The sequence below is a fragment of the Elaeis guineensis genome, chromosome 1 (genome assembly GCF_000442705.2).
Source record: "Elaeis guineensis isolate ETL-2024a chromosome 1, EG11, whole genome shotgun sequence".
Taxonomy (NCBI): Eukaryota; Viridiplantae; Streptophyta; class Magnoliopsida; order Arecales; family Arecaceae; genus Elaeis; species Elaeis guineensis.
Window position 1 is genome coordinate 107,865,340 of NC_025993.2, and position 19,386 is coordinate 107,884,725.

Sequence of the window (19,386 nt, forward strand, 5' to 3'; positions counted from 1 at the left end):
TATACAGCAATGAGACTTTAAAGAATTAACCATAATGCACTTTACTGCATCAAACTTCTCCAAGCAAATCATCATATTGAATCAAAGTAAATGAAACCTTCATGCAGAAACCATTCACTAAGAAAATTTCTTGATAGTAACTTGTTAATGGAAATCACAAATCTACATGCACAACTAAAACCTACAGCTACTTAATTTTCCATATGCTACACTAGAAGTTAGCATGTGAACATATCAAACAGCCCAGCAGTATCTGCTGCACATGTCCAGTTTGGAGAAGGGCCAGATGTATCTTTGGGTCCACATGGAATTTGAATAACATGGATGAGGCTATTATGTCTTACTACTACAAAATCTTTTAAATTGCTATATATCTATCCAACAAAATCAAATGTGCAATTGTTAAATTAGATCGCATATTATGTTAACATATAGATCATTGTGAATATTCCCTCTATAATCCTATTTGGAATATATATCAAATCTGTATAATCCTAAACAAGAAATATATCAAATCCTGTTTAGAAAATATATCATTAGGAGATCAATAGGTTCATTGTACCTAGACCTTTATTGTTCTATATATAGAGCCTTTTGTAACATGAAAGATATACAATCATTTTTATCTTTACCTATCTCTCTCTCTCTCTCTCTCTCCTCTCTTCCTAGTGTTTCTAATAAGGTTTGTCTCTCTAGATCCTATCTTCTACATGGTATCAGAGCCAAAGGAGGAGAAATCCTAGCCGCCATCCTTTGTCCTGCAGCAGTCCTCACCGCTGTCCCATCTCTGTCCGATCGGCCCCTTTGTCTTCTCTGTCCGCTGCAACAGTCTTCATTGCCGTCCAATCTCTGTCTGATCGGCCCTCTTTGTCTTCTCTGTCCATTACAGCAATCCTCATCGCTGTTCTTCTTATCCAGATTTTTCTGCTGCCCTTGATTGGATTTCTCTTCAATCCAAAATCTTTGTCCAATAGCTTCTACTTCGGACGTTACCATCACATCCACCACACCCACCTTCAGGATAAATACACCTGTCCTCACCAGACCCACTATGATCACTACTGACAAGTTGAATGGTAAAAATTATTCATCGTGGCTGCATTTGTGGAGTTATGGTGCAAAGGTCAGGACGTTTCTGACCATCTTACATCCTCTATTGATCAAATCCTTGTTGCTAGTTGAGACCAGTGGAAAAGAGTCGATACTTAAATTCTTGATTTGATTTGGTAGATCATTGACTTTGACTTATTCTCTATCTTCAAACCGATCCGTACATGCTATGGTATCTAAGTCCGCACCCGAGAATTATACTCGAGCAATTTTACACACTTGTACGATGTGATTGATTCTCTTTTTCATCTTCGACAGGGAGATTCTGATATGCAGTCTTATCTGGGGTGTCATCAGTCACTTACTACTGAGTTATATGAGCTATTACATTTTTCTCCTGATATTTGGATCTAGCAGGTTCGATAGGATCGTCTGATTACTGTCTTATGTCTCCATGAAATTCGTCCAGAGTTAGAGGGTGTTCGCATCCAGATCCTTAGTTCAAATTCTATCCTCTCCTGCAGATGTTTACTCACGTTTACTCCGGACATCCACAGGGGTAAACCGTTCTGATGTAGCTTTATCCTCCAATCACTCCGTCTTGTCCACTCTGTCCTCAGGAGATTCAGATTTTAAAGGTGGACGAGGTGGTCATTAAGACCATGGTGGTAGAGGTGGTCGTGGTGGTGGTCGTCCCTAGTGCACCAACTATAATCATTATGGGCACATCCGGGACACCTATTACACTCTTCATGGATTTTCACAGCAGACTGCACATAATGTGCAGACTCAGACAGTAGAGGACAACTCAACAGTGTCTGCCCCGGCTTCTGACAATCTTACAATCTCTGGAGAGGAGTATATATGATTTCTTCAGTTTCAGACATCACAGCAAGCTTCCTCATCCATCACTGCTCTAGCACAATATGATAATCTGACTGCCTGTCTTAATCACTCATCAGGTAATTTTGTTTCTTGGATTTTTGATTCTGATGCCTCTGATCACATGTCTGGACACAAATATAGTTTTGTCCATATCATTGAGTCACAAACTTTACCACATATTACTTTGACTAATGAGTCCACTACTCCAGTTCAAGGTAGGAGAACTGCTTTCCTTCATCCTAATTTGCCCTTGTCTTCTGTTCTATATATTTTTTATTTTTCTGTTAATTTAATATCCATTAGTCAATTAACTAAAGAATTGCATTGCTCGGTTATCTTTTCTTCTGATTTTGTGATGGTGCAGGATTTGAAGACAGAGAGGATGATTGGTTTCGATTTTGAGTCCCGTGATTTGTATTGACTGTCTGAACCACTAGTGTGTGCAGTTGCTGCTATGCCTCTTCAAATTCACAGCCGGTTAGGTCATCCTCATCTCCAAAACTCCAAAAGATGGTGTCTAGTGTATCTGATGTCTGTGAGTTAAATTATGAGTCATGTCAGTTAGGAAAACAGAGTCGTAGCCCTTTTTCTAGTCGGTCAAATAAACGTGCTTCAGCACCCTTTAGTCTTGTTCATTCTGATATCTGAGGACCTAGTAAAATTATTTTTTCTATGAAATTTAATTATTTTGTCACTTTTATTGATGATTATTCTCGCATAACTTGGATGTATTTATTACGTAATCATTCTGAACTATTTTCAATTTTTATTGCATTTTATGCTAAAATTAAAAAATCAGTTTCATATATCCATTAAAATTCTTCAAAGTGATAATACCCGTGAGTACCTATCTATCAATTTTTAAAACTTTATGACTACTCATGGAATTCTTCATCAGACATCTTGCGCTTATATGCCTCAACAAAATGAGGTAGCAAAGCTCAAGAATCGTCATCTTGTTGACATAGCACGGACCTTCTCAGACATATGCATGTGTATGTTCATTTTTGGGATGTCGCTATTCTTACTGCATGTTATCTCATAAATCATATGCCCTCATCTGTGTTGCATGATCAAATTTTCTTTTCGATTTTATTTTCTAGGGACTTCCTGTATGTCTTACCTCCTAGAGTCTTTGGGTGCACTTGTTTTGTCCATCAGTCTGGTCCTATTCATAATAAGTTGTCCTCGAGATCCATAAAATGTATCTTTCTCGGGTATTCTCAATCCCAAAAGAAATATAGGTGCTACTCTCCTGTTCTTCATCGTGTCTTTATATCATCTGACGTCATGTTCTTTGAGTCCATTTCTTATTTTTCTCCTGGATCTAAGTCTATTGTCCCTCATAAGGAGTCTGTATCTATTGGGCTGCCTATATCTCTTTCCATTGGTGACACATCCTCGTCATCTATGCCTGTTGGTGCAAAAATCCGCCTGCGCCGGAGAAGCTGGAGTTGAGGAGGCCGCGGTCGCCGCCGGGACCTGCAAGGGAAGTCTAAACCGGAGGTGGGGTTGCTCCGGCAAGACCCTCCGACGCTCAAGTCAGTTCTCTGCCTCAACAAGAATGGAGTGCTCAAACGGAGAATTTAGCAGAGTTACGAGATAAGAGAAATGAGCTTAAAAAATAATGTATCTGAGTCCCCCCTTTTATAGGCGGGGGAGGCAACGGACTGATGGCGACGTGCGTAACTGCCTGGTAGTGGGCCGCCCATGGTCAGGGGAATTGATTGCGAAAGATAGTGGAGCGGACACGCGGGTATCACCTCGACTTGCCACGTGGAATCCGTTATGAAGGGTGGAGCAGCGTCCGTCGTCAGGGGAACCGCATGGTACCCGTCGCAGGAGGTGGAGCAGGTTCGTGGCCGTAACTGTGGCCTGCCAGGGGGATAATGGAGCTGTGCGGAGTCCGCCACAGGAGGTGGAGCAGGTTCGTGGCCGTTACTGCGGCCTGCCAGGGGGATAATGGAGCTGTACGGAGTCCGCCACAGGAGGTGGAGCAGGGTCGCGGCCGTTTTGAGGGCCTGTCAGGGGGCGTGGATCTGTCGACTGAAGCTCGGCAACGGTCGGAGCCGTCGTGAGCGGAGCCCGGCTCCCGTAGGAGTCCGGGCGGAGCCGTTCTGATGTCGGCGGCGGAGCCCGGCTCCCGTAGGAGTCCGGGCGGAGCAGCGCTTGCTGATGGCGGTGGAGCCCGGCTCCCGTAGGAGTCCGGGCGGAGCTGCGCTGCAAACAAAGTCAAGGGTGAAGTCCGGCTCTCGTAAGAGTCCGGACTGAGCTTACCAGCAATTGATATTGAGAGCGGAGCCCGGCTCCCGTAGGAGTCCGGGCGGAGCTGTTTTGATGTCGGCGGCGGAGCCCGGCTCCCGTAGGAGTCCGGGCGGAGCAGCGCTTGCTGATGGCGGTGGAGCCCGGCTCCCGTAGGAGTCCGGGCGGAGCAGCGCTTGCTGATGGCGGTGGAGCCCGGCTCCCGTAGGAGTCCGGGCGGAGCTGCATTTGCTGATGTCGTCGGAGCCCGGCTCCCGTAGGAGTCCGGGCGGAGCTGCACTTGCTGATGTCGTCGGTGGAGCCCGGCTCCCGTAGGAGTCCGGGCGGAGCTGTGCTGCAAACAAAGTCAAGGGTGAAGTCCGGCTCTCGTAAGAGTCCGGACTGAGCTTACCAGCAATTGATATTGAGAGCGGAGCCCGGCTCCCGTAGGAGTCCGGGCGGAGCTGTTTTGATGTCGGCGGCGGAGCCCGGCTCCCGTAGGAGTCCGGGCGGAGCAGCGCTTGCTGATGGCGTTGGAGCCCGGCTCCCGTAGGAGTCCGGGCGGAGCAGCGCTTGCTGATGGCGGTGGAGCCCGGCTCCCGTAGGAGTCCGGGCGGAGCTGCATTTGCTGATGTCGGTGGAGCCCGGCTCCCGTAGGAGTCCGGGCGGAGCTGCACTTGCTGATGCCGTCGGTGGAGCCCGGCTCCCGTAGGAGTCCGGGCGGAGCTGTGCTGCAAACAAAGTCAAGGGTGAAGTCCGGCTCTCGTAAGAGTCCGGACTGAGCTTACCAGCAATTGATGTTGAGAGCGGAGCCCGGCTCCCGTAGGAGTCCGGGCGGAGCTGTTTTGATGTCGGCGGCGGAGCCCGGCTCCCGTAGGAGTCCGGGCGGAGCAGCGCTTGCTGATGGCGGTGGAGCCCGGCTCCCGTAGGAGTCCGGGCGGAGCTGCATTTGCTGATGTCGGTGGAGCCCGGCTCCAGTAGGAGTCCGGGCGGAGCTGCACTTGCTGATGTCGTCGGTGGAGCCCGGCTCCCGTAGGAGTCCGGGCGGAGCTGTGCTGCAAACAAAGTCAAGGGTGAAGTCCGGCTCTCGTAAGAGTCCGGACTGAGCTTACCAGCAATTGATGTTGAGAGCGGAGCCCGGCTCCCGTAGGAGTCCGGGCGGAGCTGTTTTGATGTCGGCGGCGGAGCCCGGCTCCCGTAGGAGTCCGGACGGAGCAGCGCTTGCTGATGGCGGTGGAGCCCGGCTCCCGTAGGAGTCCGGGCGGAGCTGCATTTGCTGATGTCGGTGGAGCCCGGCTCCCGTAGGAGTCCGGGCGGAGCTGCACTTGCTGATGCCGTCGGTGGAGCCCGGCTCCCGTAGGAGTCCGGCTCCCGTAGGAGTCCGGGCGGAGCTGTGCTGCAAACAAAGTCAAGGGTGAAGTCCGGCTCTCGTAAGAGTCCGGACTGAGCTTACCAGCAATTGATGTTGAGAGCGGAGCCCGGCTCCCGTAGGAGTCCGGGCGGAGCTGTTTTGATGTCGGCGGCGGAGCCCGGCTCCTGTAGGAGTCCGGGCGGAGCAGCGCTTGCTGATGGCGGTGGAGCCCGGCTCCCGTAGGAGTCCGGGCGGAGCTGCATTTGCTGATGTCGGTGGAGCCCGGCTCCCATAGGAGTCCGGGCGGAGCTGCACTTGCTGATGCCGTCGGTGGAGCCCGGCTCCCGTAGGAGTCCGGGCGGAGCTGCGCTTGCTGATGGTGGTGGAGCCCGGCTCCCGTAGGAGTCCGGGCGGAGCTGCACTTGCTGATGGCGGTGGAGCCCGGCTCCCGTAGGAGTCCGGGCGGAGCTGCATTTGCTGATGGCGGTTCCGCCGTGGGTTCCGGCTGTGGGTATTTTATACCCAACACCAGTCCCCCTACATCCGAGTTTTGAATTTCAAACGAAGGAAGCACACAGAAGTACAGCCGGAACCGTCCCTTCGAATCCCGCGCCCTGCCGCTCCCAGATATTTTGGCATTAAATGAGCGCGTGCCGGAGTCTTTTCGAATTGGGGCGGAACGAGGGGACGCTTCGAAGACCCCGCAAGTACGCTGGCCTAGGTACGGCGCAATCATGGCCCTGCCAACCGCCAGCCGCCTTCAGCCGTCTGCCATGGGGAGTGGGACACGTGTCGAGCGCGGACTGGCCTGGGGGGATTCGATATCATTATGGCGCCGGATCCCAGGGTCTATTTAAACCCGTCCTCCCCCCTTCAGGCGTCCTACTCCATTTTTTATTTTCGCTGGCGTCCGTTATCTCCCCGAGAGTCTGCTCTCGCGAACGCCCCTTCGAGTCGTAGGCGCCTTCCGTCTCTCGCCCCCCGGGTCCTCAGAGCAAGATAGGTTAGTGCCCACCTTCTTTTCACCGCCTAGGGCTCTTTCGTCTTTTCATTCTCTTCGTGTCTTCCTCCGGATTGACCTTTGGCGCTTCGTTCCCCTCTCAATTTGCCTTTCTAGGGCCCTTTAGGTTCTTCCCCGAGAAAAAATGTCTTCTGAATCTTCTGTCCCCGTAAGTTCTGGGAGTTCTTCTACTTCGAACCCCCAGGCCCCCGTTTCTGCAGATGAACCCGCGCTCGGGGCAGGGTCTCGCCCGGTTTTCGCGCCGGGCGCCATTTCGTGTTCGTCGACTCCGGACGAACTTCTCCTAATAAGGGCTCGATACGGGGTCCCTGCGGAGTACGACCTGGAGCTTCCTGGCCCCTCTGATAGGGCCAGCGCCCCCCCCCCGGCCGCTTTTGCCTGTATCAGGAGGCCTTTCGTGCCGGGCTTCGGCTTCCGCTCCCAAACTTCGTCGCCGCCTTCTTCCGCTTTTTAGATATTTCACTTGCTTCTGTTGCCCCGAATTCCTTTAGGTTTTTAATAGGGTTTCTCTCTCTCTGCCACATAGCCGAGGTCCAGCCATCCCTCTCCTTATTCAGACATTTCTACACCTTCAAACGCCATCCTTCAGCGAAGGACTGGTGGTACTTCTCCCCTCAGTTCGGCAAGAAGGGGTTGCTGAAGGGCGCCCCTTCTTCGATTCACAACTGGAAGGGGAAATTCCTCTTTGTTTACTGCCCGACCCTAGAATTGGGCCTACCCCCTTGGGGGTCTCTGAGGGATTCCGTCCGCCGGGCTCCTGGCCTAGGAGAGGATGACCTTCAGGCCGCCCAGAAGCTCCTGAGCTATCCCGCTCCTTCCCTTCCAAACCTGCTGAGGGAGCCGCTTCTCTTCAACATCGGCCTGAGCCCTCAAGATCCAGCAAGTATACATCTTTCCTTTTCTTGTCTTCTTCTTCCCTCTCTTCCTTCCTCTCTCCTTTTTCCTCTTTCTTCTTTTCTTTTATCTCTTTTTTTTTTTTTTTTTTTTTTTTTTTGGACTGACTGGTACTGCTTTTTCCTTCTTCTTTTCTTCTTCTTTCTTTTTTCTCTTTTTTTTTTTTTTTTTTTTTTTTAGCAATGGACGCCGAAGCCACACGAATGCTTGCCAAGGCCATGAGAGCCCAGAAAAGGAAGGGCGCGACGACTTCCGGCTCGGCGAAGAGGGCCAGGGTGGAGGAGACGAGCCTTGCCGCGCCCGTCCAGGCGACCCCGGCGATCGACATTCCTTCGAATGCTGAGCCAGCGGCCCCCCGGGCTCCCCCAGGGAGCCCACCGACTGGGGTCCCAATTCCGGAGGTTCGCCCTGCGGAGGCGCCTGCCGCGGAGAGGAGGAGAAAATCGGTGGCCCGCAGGCCGAGCAGCCACCGAGCCGCTGCAGACGAGTCCGTCTGCTCCGAGGGGGGATCGGAGAATCCCTTCAACGACAAGGCTCTAATCCGTCGGCTGCTCGATGGTTGCATCCTGTCCGACGTCGTGGAAAGGATCGACCGCGCCGATCCCGAGCAGCGGGCTTGGGACACCTTGGGGTCCTTTCTTGAGGTAAGCGGATTTTTATTTGCACAGTTGCCTCGATCTTTGTTGTAATTCTCCATCTGTCTTTGCAGATCGGGCACCAGCTCTTCGCCTATGTCGAGGCGTCGGGCCGCATGAGAGGGGATCTCCTCCGGGCGGAGGAGCGCTGCCAAGACGAGGTCGTTCGTCTTCAAGCGAAGACGGCCGAGGTGGCCGCCCTCCGGGAGGCCCTGGAGAGAGAGAGACAGGACCGGGAAGAGGAAAGACAAGCCCGGGAGGAGGAGAGACAAGCCCGGGAGGCGGAGAGACGGAGCCTGGAGGAGTCGGTGAGGAAGGCGGAGGCCGAGGTCGCCCAGCTGGCCGAGCAAACTCCGGTTCTGGTCTCGGAGGCCAGGACCCTTGCGGTGGAGGAGTTCAAGGCCTCCGCGAAGATGAGGGAGCTGAACGTCCAGTTCGGCCTGGAGGCATTTACCAAGGGGTTTGAGCTTTGCCGGGAGAAGGTGGCCAGCAGATATCCCGATCTTGGCCTCGAATTCTTGGAGGAGTCCGACGACGAGGCCGGCCCTTCGCCCGCCGCCACAGCAGTTGCACCCCCCACGCCGAACTCTCCACCCCCCGCTCCCGAGGTCTGAGACCTCCGACCTTGTATCTTTCTTTTGTTATCATGCTTCCTTTTCATTTGTCTTCAAGATCAATCAATAAAGCCGAATTCCTTTTTGTGGATGATTTTTTCCTCCCTCTGCTCCTTCTTTCCGACCTTTCTTCTTGTAACGAATCGGTCTTTGACGCTTGCCTCTTCCAATGGCAGCGCCCCGCCGAAGCACTCCCCCTGCCCCTGGGGGTCCCGCTGAAGTAGACTATCCAGCGGCTCAAAAAGGAGGTCCTCCACTTGACGAAGAAGTTGAAAAAGTCGGAGGGCGAGCTCCGCCAGGCGAAAAAATGCTACTCCGAGGCCGCTGCCGAGGCCGCCCACTTCAGGAGTATCCAAGTGCGGGCGATCATGGACTACAGTCGGAGGAAGGCGAGCTTCACAAAAGAGCTTGAGGAATGTAAGAAGAGCGCCAGTGACCGAACTTGGGCTCAAGAGGCCAGGATCAGCGCCCTTAAAGTGGAGCTGTCGGCTGCCAAGAGAAGGATCGGCCAGCTGGAAGGGAACTCACCCCGACTCGCAGCACGGGATGAGCAGATATGGTCACAAAAAGTTTCCGACCTCCAGAAGCAGCTTCAAGATGCTGAGATGAGCCACGATGTGCAGCGGGCCAGCTGGCGCCGACAGGTAGAGGAGTACAAGGGGAGATTCCGTCGAGCGGCGGACGAGGTAGTCCGTCTCTAGAGGCAGTTGGTTACTAGGGCGCAGCTTGCTAACGCCCAAGATAACGAAGAGCTCCAAGCCCTGAGAGGCTCTGTCGAAGGAATTTCTGTCTCCCTTGGGGAGAAGACAGCCGAGCTACAACAAGTAAAAATTCAACTGGGGCTTGAGCGGAAGGCCGTCGCGGACGCAGAGGCGGAGTCTGAAGTGTTGCGGAAGTGGCATCGGGAAGCGGAGGCTGAGGTCCGGCGACTTCGTCAGGCGCTCCAGGACGTGCTGCGAAAGAAGGAAGAACTAGAAGAAATGGTGGAGAGCCTGAGGCCGTCCTGGTTGAGGGATGCAGGTGGCGACTCAAGGTCGGAGGAGGCAGGGCCCCCTTAGAGCCCCTTTGTCTTTATGTAGCTATTTTCTTTTTGTCGTTTTGTTTTTCTTTTTCTGGCCGCTCTGGCTTTGTAGTGTATATATTGAAAATGGAAAAAGGAGCGCTTTGTGTTACCTTGTTCACGTGTAGTACTGATAATGTCGATTGTTGGGCCTTTCTTGTCGTTTGGCTTGTTTGATGTAGATGTCGCCGTGGGGGGGGGAGCTCCTTCCTTCCATCCGATCTTGTTGCGCGGCCGAGTCTTGCTACCATCATTGACCCCTGTCGTAGAAGTGGCGATGAGAGCCCGGCTCCCGTGGGAGTCCGGGCTAAGTCTTACCGGGCGACGGAACCCGGCTCCCGTAGGAGTCCGGGTGAAGTCTGGCTTGGCGGCGGAACCCGGCTCCCGTAGGAGTCCGGGTGAGGTCTTGCTTGGCGGCGGAACCCGGCTCCCGTAGGAGTCCGGGTGAAGTCTTGCTTGGCGGCGGAACCCGGCTCCCGTAGGAGTCCGGGTGAAGTCTTGCTTGGCGGCGGCACCCGGCTCCCGTAGGAGTCCGGGTGAAGTCTTGCTTGGCGGCGGCACCCGGCTCCCGTAGGAGTCCGGGTGAAGTCTTGCTTGGCGGCGGCACCCGGCTCCCGTAGGAGTCCGGGTGAAGTTTTACCTTGGCGGTGGAACCCGGCTCCCGTAGGAGTCCGGGTGAAGTTTTACCTTGGCGGTGGAACCCGGCTCCCGTAGGAGTCCGGGTGGAGCCTACCTTTGCGGCGGAACCCGGCTCCCGTAGGAGTCCGGGTCTTCCATTTTGCTTGGGCCGGTGGCGAGGTTCTCGTCATCAGCCTGGCTTGTGGGGGCGCGTTAGGGCGCTGTAAGGCCTCTCCCCCTCCGGTCTAAAAGAACCGGGCCTTCGACATTGCTCAAGTTAGGGCGAGGTTTTCCTCCTGTCCCTAACAGGGCTGTGGGGGCACATTAGGGCGTTGTAAGGCCTCTCCCCCCATCCGGTCTAAAAGAACCGGGCCTTCGACATTGCTCAAGTTAGGGCGAGGTTTTCCTCCTGTCCCTAACAGGGCTGTGGGGGCACATTAGGGCGTTGTAAGGCCTCTCCCCCCATCCGGTCTAAAAGAACCGGGCCTTTGACTTTGCTCAAGTTAGGGCGAGGTTTTCCTCCTGTCCCTAACAGGGCTGTGGGGGCACATTAGGGCGTTGTAAGGCCTCTCCCCCCATCCGGTCTAAAAGAACCGGGCCTTTGACTTTGCTCATGTCAGGACGAGGTTCTCCTCCTGTTCCTGACACGGCCGTTGTTTTTTGGAGAGGTCATATCCAGTCATAATACATCCGCGTTAAGCAGGAGGGGTGCGTTAGCTAGAAAGAAAAGTAGATTCAAAATGAAACAGTAAGCAATACATTTACAGTTCTCCCGCTCCTCCTTGAGGCCCTCCAGCGATGGAGTCGATGGTCCCGATAGGAGGCCGATCTCCGGGCTGCTCCTCCCTCTTCTGTGGTTCGGGCGGTGGGAGGGCTCTTGGCCGGTCTCCTCTACCCTCGGGCCTGCGGCGGATGAATCTGTCGAGCCGACCTCGCCGGATGAGCTCCTCGATCTCGTCCTGGAGCTGGATGTACTCTTCGGTGTCGTGGCCGTGGTCGCGGTGGTAGAGGCAGAACTTGTTGGGGTTGCGCTTCCCGGGATGCGTGCGCATCCTCTCCGGCCTAGGGATCAGCTCCCTGACCTCCATTAGTACCTGGGCCTTCGAGGCGTTGAGGGGGGCGTAGCTGCGGAACTTCCCTGGAGGGGAACCCCGCCGAAACCTGTTGTCCGGGCTCCTCTGCCTGCGTGCCCGGGGTGGAGTATGGGCGCGCTTGTGCCCAGGAGGGGATCGGGAGCGAGGCCGGGCTTCCCTTGGCCTCTTCTCGACTGCGGGCTTGCCAGAATCTCCCGCCTGGCACTCCCTCGCAGTCTCTTCATCCTTCATTTTGAAGGCCTCTTCCACTCGGGCGTATCCTTCAGCCCGAGCCAGCAGATCAGCAAAATCCCTGGGGTACTTCTTCTCCAGGGAGTACAAGAGGTCATTCTTCTGAAGGCCACCTTTCAGGGCGGCCATGGCAACCGACTGGTCCAAGTTCCGGACCTCCAATGCCGCGATGTTGAAGCGGTTGATGTAGGCCCGTATGGACTCCCCTTCCCTCTGCTTGATGTTGATGAGGGACTCCGAACCTTTCCGGGGACGTCGGCTGCTGACAAAATGGGCCACGAATTGGTGGCTCATTTGGTCGAAGGAGAAGATGGTACCCGGCTTCAGTGCCGAGTACCAGTTTCTTGCCGCTCCCTTCAAAGTAGACGGGAAAGCCCGGCATAAGATGGCGTCGGGGGTACCATGAAGCAGCATCATTGTCCGGAAGGCCTCCAGGTGGTCCACCGGGTCCGACGTCCCGTCGTAGCTTTCAAACTGGGGGAGCTTGAAATTCGGCGGGATCGGTTCCTGCATAATCATTTGGGAGAAGGGAGGGTCAGTGCAGATATCCTCACCGTAAGCGGGAGGCGCATGGCGGAGTTCTTCGATCCGCCGGTTCATCTCCTGGAGCCTCCGGTCCAGAAAATCCTCTCGACTTCGAGTCTCGAGGGTCCTTTGGCAGAACGGGGGCAGGGATCTCCCAGGGGTGGAGTCGTGGTCCGACTGAGGGCTCTCCACCCTTGGATTCGCCTTCTCGGGAAGGACGGGGCGGCTAGCCCAGGTGGCCCGCCCCACCGCCGGGTTCTGGCATTCCGGAGATGCCCCTTCCGGATGCGCCGACGCCTGCGGCGGCTGCTGCTGCATCGCCTGTACGGCCTCGACGAGGCCCTTGACCTGCTGCGCCAGCAAGTCAAACTGCTCCGCGCCGACCGCCGTCGCCGGAGGGGGAGGAGGAGCTGGCTGAGAAACGGGAGGGGAGGCCGGAGCCTGAGATCTTGCCACGGAGGCCGTGGACCGCCGGGTGGACGCCCTGCGCGGAGGCATCGGGTGCCGGTCTCGTGGGGGAGGATTAGGGGTAAATGACGGAGAGATGGCCGGAGGTGGCTCCGTTGAGCGCTCCTTCAAGAACAAGGGTGCTGCGAAGATACAAGGCCCTTCCTCTAGCGCCAATCCTGTTGGTGCAAAAATCCGCCTGCGCCGGAGAAGCTGGAGTTGAGGAGGCCGCGGTCGCCGCCGGGACCTGCAAGGGAAGTCTAAACCGGAGGTGGGGTTGCTCCGGCAAGACCCTCCGACGCTCAAGTCAGTTCTCTGCCTCAACAAGAATGGAGTGCTCAAACGGAGAATTTAGCAGAGTTACGAGATAAGAGAAATGAGCTTAAAAAATAACGTATCTGAGTCCCCCTTTTTATAGGCGGGGGAGGCAACGGACTGATGGCGACGTGCGTAACTGCCTGGTAGTGGGCCGCCCATGGTCAGGAAAATTGATTGCGAAAGATAGTGGAGCGGACACGCGGGTATCACCTCGACTTGCCACGTGGAATCCGTTATGAAGGGTGGAGCAGCGTCCGTCGTCAGGGGAACCGCATGGTACCCGTCGCAGGAGGTGGAGCAGGTTCGTGGCCGTAACTGTGGCCTGCCAGGGGGATAATGGAGCTGTGCAGAGTCCGCCACAGGAGGTGGAGCAGGTTCGTGGCCGTTACTGCGGCCTGCCAGGGGGATAATGGAGCTGTACGGAGTCCGCCACAGGAGGTGGAGCAGGGTCGCGGCCGTTTTGAGGGCCTGTCAGGGGGCGTGGATCTGTCGACTGAAGCTCGGCAACGGTCGGAGCCGTCGTGAGCGGAGCCCGGCTCCCGTAGGAGTCCGGGCGGAGCCGTTCTGATGTCGGCGGCGGAGCCCGGCTCCCGTAGGAGTCCGGGCGGAGCAGCGCTTGCTGATGGCGGTGGAGCCCGGCTCCCGTAGGAGTCCGGGCGGAGCTGCGCTGCAAACAAAGTCAAGGGTGAAGTCCGGCTCTCGTAAGAGTCCGGACTGAGCTTACCAGCAATTGATATTGAGAGCGGAGCCCGGCTCCCGTAGGAGTCCGGGCGGAGCTGTTTTGATGTCGGCGGTGGAGCCCGGCTCCCATAGGAGTCCGGGCGGAGCAGCGCTTGCTGATGGCGGTGGAGCCCGGCTCCCGTAGGAGTCCGGGCGGAGCAGCGCTTGCTGATGGCGGTGGAGCCCGGCTCCCGTAGGAGTCCGGGCGGAGCTGCATTTGCTGATGTCGTCGGAGCCCGGCTCCCGTAGGAGTCCGGACGGAGCTGCACTTGCTGATGTCGTCGGTGGAGCCCGGCTCCCGTAGGAGTCCGGGCGGAGCTGTGCTGCAAACAAAGTCAAGGGTGAAGTCCGGCTCTCGTAAGAGTCCGGACTGAGCTTACCAGCAATTGATGTTGAGAGCGGAGCCCGGCTCCCGTAGGAGTCCGGGCGGAGCTGTTTTGATGTCGGCGGCGGAGCCCGGCTCCCGTAGGAGTCCGGCGGAGCAGCGCTTGCTGATGGCGGTGGAGCCCGGCTCCCGTAGGAGTCCAGGCGGAGCAGCGCTTGCTGATGGCGGTGGAGCCCGGCTCCCGTAGGAGTCCGGGCGGAGCTGCATTTGCTGATGTCGGTGGAGCCCGGCTCCCGTAGGAGTCCGGGCGGAGGTGCACTTGCTGATGCCGTCGGTGGAGCCCGGCTCCCGTAGGAGTCCGGGCGGAGCTGTGCTGCAAACAAAGTCAAGGGTGAAGTCCGGCTCTCGTAAGAGTCCGGACTGAGCTTACCAGCAATTGATGTTGAGAGCGGAGCCCGGCTCCCGTAGGAGTCCGGGCGGAGCTGTTTTGATGTCGGCGGCGGAGCCCGGCTCCCGTAGGAGTCCGGGCGGAGCAGCGCTTGCTGATGGCGGTGGAGCCCGGCTCCCGTAGGAGTCCGGGCGGAGCTGCATTTGCTGATGTCGTCGGAGCCCGGCTCCCGTAGGAGTCCGGGCGGAGCTGCACTTGCTGATGTCGTCGGTGGAGCCCGGCTCCCGTAGGAGTCCAGGCGGAGCTGTGCTGCAAACAAAGTCAAGGGTGAAGTCCGGCTCTCGTAAGAGTCCGGACTGAGCTTACCAGCAATTGATGTTGAGAGCGGAGCCCGGCTCCCGTAGGAGTCCGGGCGGAGCTGTTTTGATGTCGGCGGCGGAGCCCGGCTCCCGTAGGAGTCCGGGCGGAGCAGCGCTTGCTGATGGCGGTGGAGCCCGGCTCCCGTAGGAGTCCGGGCGGAGCAGCGCTTGCTGATGGCGGTGGAGCCCGGCTCCCGTAGGAGTCCGGGCGTAGCTGCATTTGCTGATGTCGGTGGAGCCCGGCTCCCGTAGGAGTCCGGGCGGAGCTGCACTTGCTGATGCCGTCGGTGGAGCCCGGCTCCCGTAGGAGTCCGGGCGGAGCTGTGCTGCAAACAAAGTCAAGGGTGAAGTCCGGCTCTCGTAAGAGTCCGGACTGAGCTTACCAGCAATTGATGTTGAGAGCGGAGCCCGGCTCCCGTAGGAGTCCGGACGGAGCTGTTTTGATGTCGGCGGCGGAGCCCGGCTTCCGTAGGAGTCCGGGCGGAGCAACGCTTGCTGATGGCGGTGGAGCCCGGCTCTCGTAGGAGTCCGGGCGGAGCAGCGCTTGCTGATGGCGGTGGAGCCCGGCTCCCGTAGGAGTCCGGGCGGAGCTGCATTTGCTGATGTCGGTGGAGCCCGGCTCCCGTAGGAGTCCGGGCGGAGCTGCACTTGCTGATGCCGTCGGTGGAGCCCGGCTCCCGTAGGAGTCCGGGCGGAGCTGCGCTTGCTGATGGCGGTGGAGCCCGGCTCCCGTAGGAGTCCGGGCGGAGCTGCACTTGCTGATGGCGGTGGAGCCCGGCTCCCGTAGGAGTCCGGGCGGAGCTGCATTTGCTGATGGCGGTTCCGCCGTGGGTTCCGGCTGTGGGTATTTTATACCCAACAATGCCCATTCCTCCTCTATCTCCATCTAGATTTGATCGGCCGAATTTTTGGACATATCAGCATCGTGCACCACCTAGGATCCTTTCTACTGAGCCTACGGATTCAACAACGACACCAATCGCTTCTCTGCCAAACAGTCCTACTACACCAGTTCCTTCTTCTGACCTAGATGTTCCTATTGCTCTACGCAAAGATACTCGAACAAAACATCCCATTAATCGTTTTGTTAGTTATCTATCCTTGTCTCCCAGATATTCTGCCTTTATTTCCTCGCTTACTTCGTTCTCTATTCCTCGTATTGTTACAGAGGCACTTGCTCATTCCAGCTGGAAGGAGACGATGGATGATGAGATGTCTACACTGCGTGCTTTGGATATTTGGGACTATGTTCCACTTCCTCCAGGTAAGTCCATTATTGGTTGTCGCTGGGTTTATATTGTTAAATGTTCTCCTGATGGGCAGGTTGACAGATTGAAGGCTCGACTAGTTGCAAAGGGTTTCACTTAGGTGTTTGACTAAGATTATCTTGATACATTCTCACCTGTGGCTAAACTCACATCTGTTCGTCTTCTTCTGAGTTTAGCTACTATCTTTCATTAGCCTCTTCATCAGCTAGATATTAAAAATGCATTTCTGCATGGTGATCTTCACGAGGAGATTTATATGGAGCAACCTCCTGGGTATGTTGCTCAGGGGGAGTATGTATGTCGGTTGAAGAAGTCATTATATAGCCTAAAGCAGTCTCCCTGAGCCTGGTTTGGGAAGTTCAACTCTGTTATTTTTCAGTTCGGCCTTCTCAAAAGTACTTCTGATCATTCAATTTTCTATTGGCATTCGGAGTCAGGCAAACACATTCTTTTGATTGTCTATGTAGATGATATTGTTATTACTGGTGATGATAGTGATGGCATTACTACTCTGAAGGATTATTTACATCAACAATTTCAGATCAAAGATCTGAAAGAGTTACGATACTTTCTTGGTATTGAGATTGCTCGATCTCATCAGGATATAGTTATGAATTTGAAGAAGTATGTCCTTGACATATTAGAAGAGACAGATATGTTAGGGTCTCGTTCTATTGATACTCCCATAGATCCTAATGTACGATTTGTTTCTGATCAGGGGGAGTCTTTGCCAGATCCTAAAAGATATTGAAGATTAGTCGGAAAACTGAATTATCTTATAGTCACCAGGCTAGATATATTTTTTGCTGTTAGTGTTGCCAGCCAGTTTCTCGACTCTCCTACTGTTTGTCATTAGGAGGCTGTTGTTCGCATTCTTATATATCTAAAGAGTGCACCAAGCAAAGGGTTATTTTACCAAGATCGTAGTCATAGCCAGGTAGTTGGCTATACAAATGCAGATTGGGCAAGGATCTCCCTAAGATAAACGATCTATCTCTGGGTATTGTGTCTTTTTTGGTGGTAATCTAATCTCATAGAAGAGCAAGAAGTAGGGAGTTGTTGCTCGTTCCAGTGCTGAGACAAAATGTCGTGCTATGGCTTTAACCACATGTGAGCTGGTATGGTTAAAGTCTCTCTTAAGAGAGCTTGAGGTTATTCAGTTTGAGCCTATGAAGTTGTTCTGTGATAACCAGGCTACTCTTCATATTACTTTGAATCCTGTGTTTCATAAGCGTACAAAGCACATTGAGATAGATTATCATTTTGTTCGAGAAAAGCTACAGTCTGATATTATTTTTACAACTTTTATAAGCTTTAACGATCAGCTAATTGGTATATTTACTAAATCATTGAGGGAATCGAGGATGAATTATATTTGTAATAAGCTGGAGCTCCATAATATTTACGCTCTAACTTGAGGAAGAGTGTTAAATTAGATAGCATATTATGTTAACGTATAAATCATTATGAATATTCTCTGTATAATCCTATTTAGGATATATATCAAATCTGTATAATCCTAAACAGAAAATATATCGAATCCTGTTTAGAAAATATATCATTAAGAGATCAATAGATTCATTGTACCTAGACCTTTATTATTCTACATATAGAGCCTTTTGTAACATGAAAGATATACAATTATTTTTATCTTTACCTATCTCTCTCTCTCCTCTCTTCCTAGTGTTTCTAACAAGGGTTCTCTCTCTAGATCCTATCTTCTACAGCAACAAACATAAAAGACACATAGATAAGACATTTGGTGTTTTTTCTTTCAAAGCCTTTAGCATAATATGGTAATTTAACTAGTAGCATTTGAGATCTATATCCTTCAAGCAGTACAACCTCAAAACCCGTAAAACTTGGCCAAGTTATTCCAACTGAACAGGAAAAGAAATATGAAATAAAAAAGTTCTTAGTGTATAATATGGGTGCATCAAAAGAAAGATATCTCGAAAGAGTGAAAGTTTTGTAGGATATATCAACTTGCATCTAGAATCATGCCATATTATAATTAACTAAAAATGACTAAAAAATGATCTAGTTCAAATTAAATATCCAAAATGACCCATCAACTTATTGTGTGTGAAGATGACCCACATCCACGTATCCAAAGAAGAGCTGCAGACATGTCACCATGTAAAACTCAAGAAGAGGTTGCTATCATCTAACCAGCTAATGTGAAAGACCCCCTCTTTATTTGAAAGGTCTTAAGTTATGAACCATTGACAAGATGATACAAGATTTGCAAACAAAATGATAGGCCTTATTTACATGTGTCAGTATATGAGTTCAAAGGGTGCTTATTTAAAAAGACTGACCTTTTTACTGTCTTTGCTGACATTTGAAGTATTTGTCTTACTAAATAGATTGTGTAATAGTATATACTGAAATTCCTATGCATTCATCCAAATATATATATATATATATATATAATCCATTTTGTATGTATTCCTAGTTTCCTACAATTAGAAAGTTAATCAACAGACACAGCAATGCATAAAACTTCATACAAAAGCATAATGATGATTATCACTCTGTCAGATGTCAGGATGTTGAGTAAACATTTAAGCAAGAATGCCTGAACCAGATTGCTCTGGTAGTCCTTTAGTTAAATTAAGATTATCTAGAAAAGCATCATGCATTCAAAAGCAAGTTGCCATGTGAGCATACATGTGGAATTTGTCAGTGTAATTGAAATTTCTAAACAAAAATCATATTCCTGATAGATAAGAAAACTCAAGGAAAAATTGAAATTTTGCAGAGTACATAATTATCCATTTGCTCAAGAAGTAATCACATATAATGAGTTTTCACATAAAGAAACCTTTTCCACTGGAGTCAACTCAGAGGGAAGATTCTGAGCCACTACTCGCATGAGTACATCCTTTGAGCTGCAGAATATTGCAATGAAACAGATTAGTTACTATCGAACCAGCATGGCAATCAAAAGGCTTCTTGACTGGCAAGTTTACAAGCAAATGAGCTCCCAAAACATAAATCATTCAAAGCAAAACAAACATACGTTAGAATCCCTTGAGTTTTGCTTTCGGTCACAATTATCACTGAATTAACTCGAAGTTCACGCATCTTTTTGGAGGCAACATACACAGGATCTGAAGGAGATACCACTGCAACTCTGCGAATAGATGTAGTTCCAAAACTGAGAACACTGACTTGTATTTTTTTGCTAAATTATTGTATTAGAAGCATCACCAAAAAGCAAGAAAATGGCACATAGATCTTGACCATACTTATTGTTTTCTGTGATGATAGTTGATAGAGAAGGCTTAAACATCCGTTCTCGAAGCGTCTCTATGAAAGCATAAGGAGCTGCAGACA

General features: G+C 52.7%; 1 protein-coding gene across 3 annotated transcripts in view; it reads right to left on the reverse strand.

The window, feature by feature from the left end:
• LOC105038387 (CBS domain-containing protein CBSCBSPB3) overlaps positions 1 to 19,386 on the reverse strand; it is a 34,848-nt gene that overhangs the window by 12,454 nt on the left and 3,008 nt on the right. For all 3 annotated transcript variants that reach the window (XM_010914180.4, XM_010914182.4, XM_010914181.4), the window contains exons 5-7: positions 19,299 to 19,377; positions 19,070 to 19,183; positions 18,872 to 18,938 (exon numbers count right to left, since the gene is read on the reverse strand). In XM_010914180.4, coding sequence (XP_010912482.1) covers positions 18,872 to 18,938; positions 19,070 to 19,183; positions 19,299 to 19,377 — 260 coding nt within the window. The remainder of the gene's footprint in view (positions 1 to 18,871; positions 18,939 to 19,069; positions 19,184 to 19,298; positions 19,378 to 19,386) is intronic.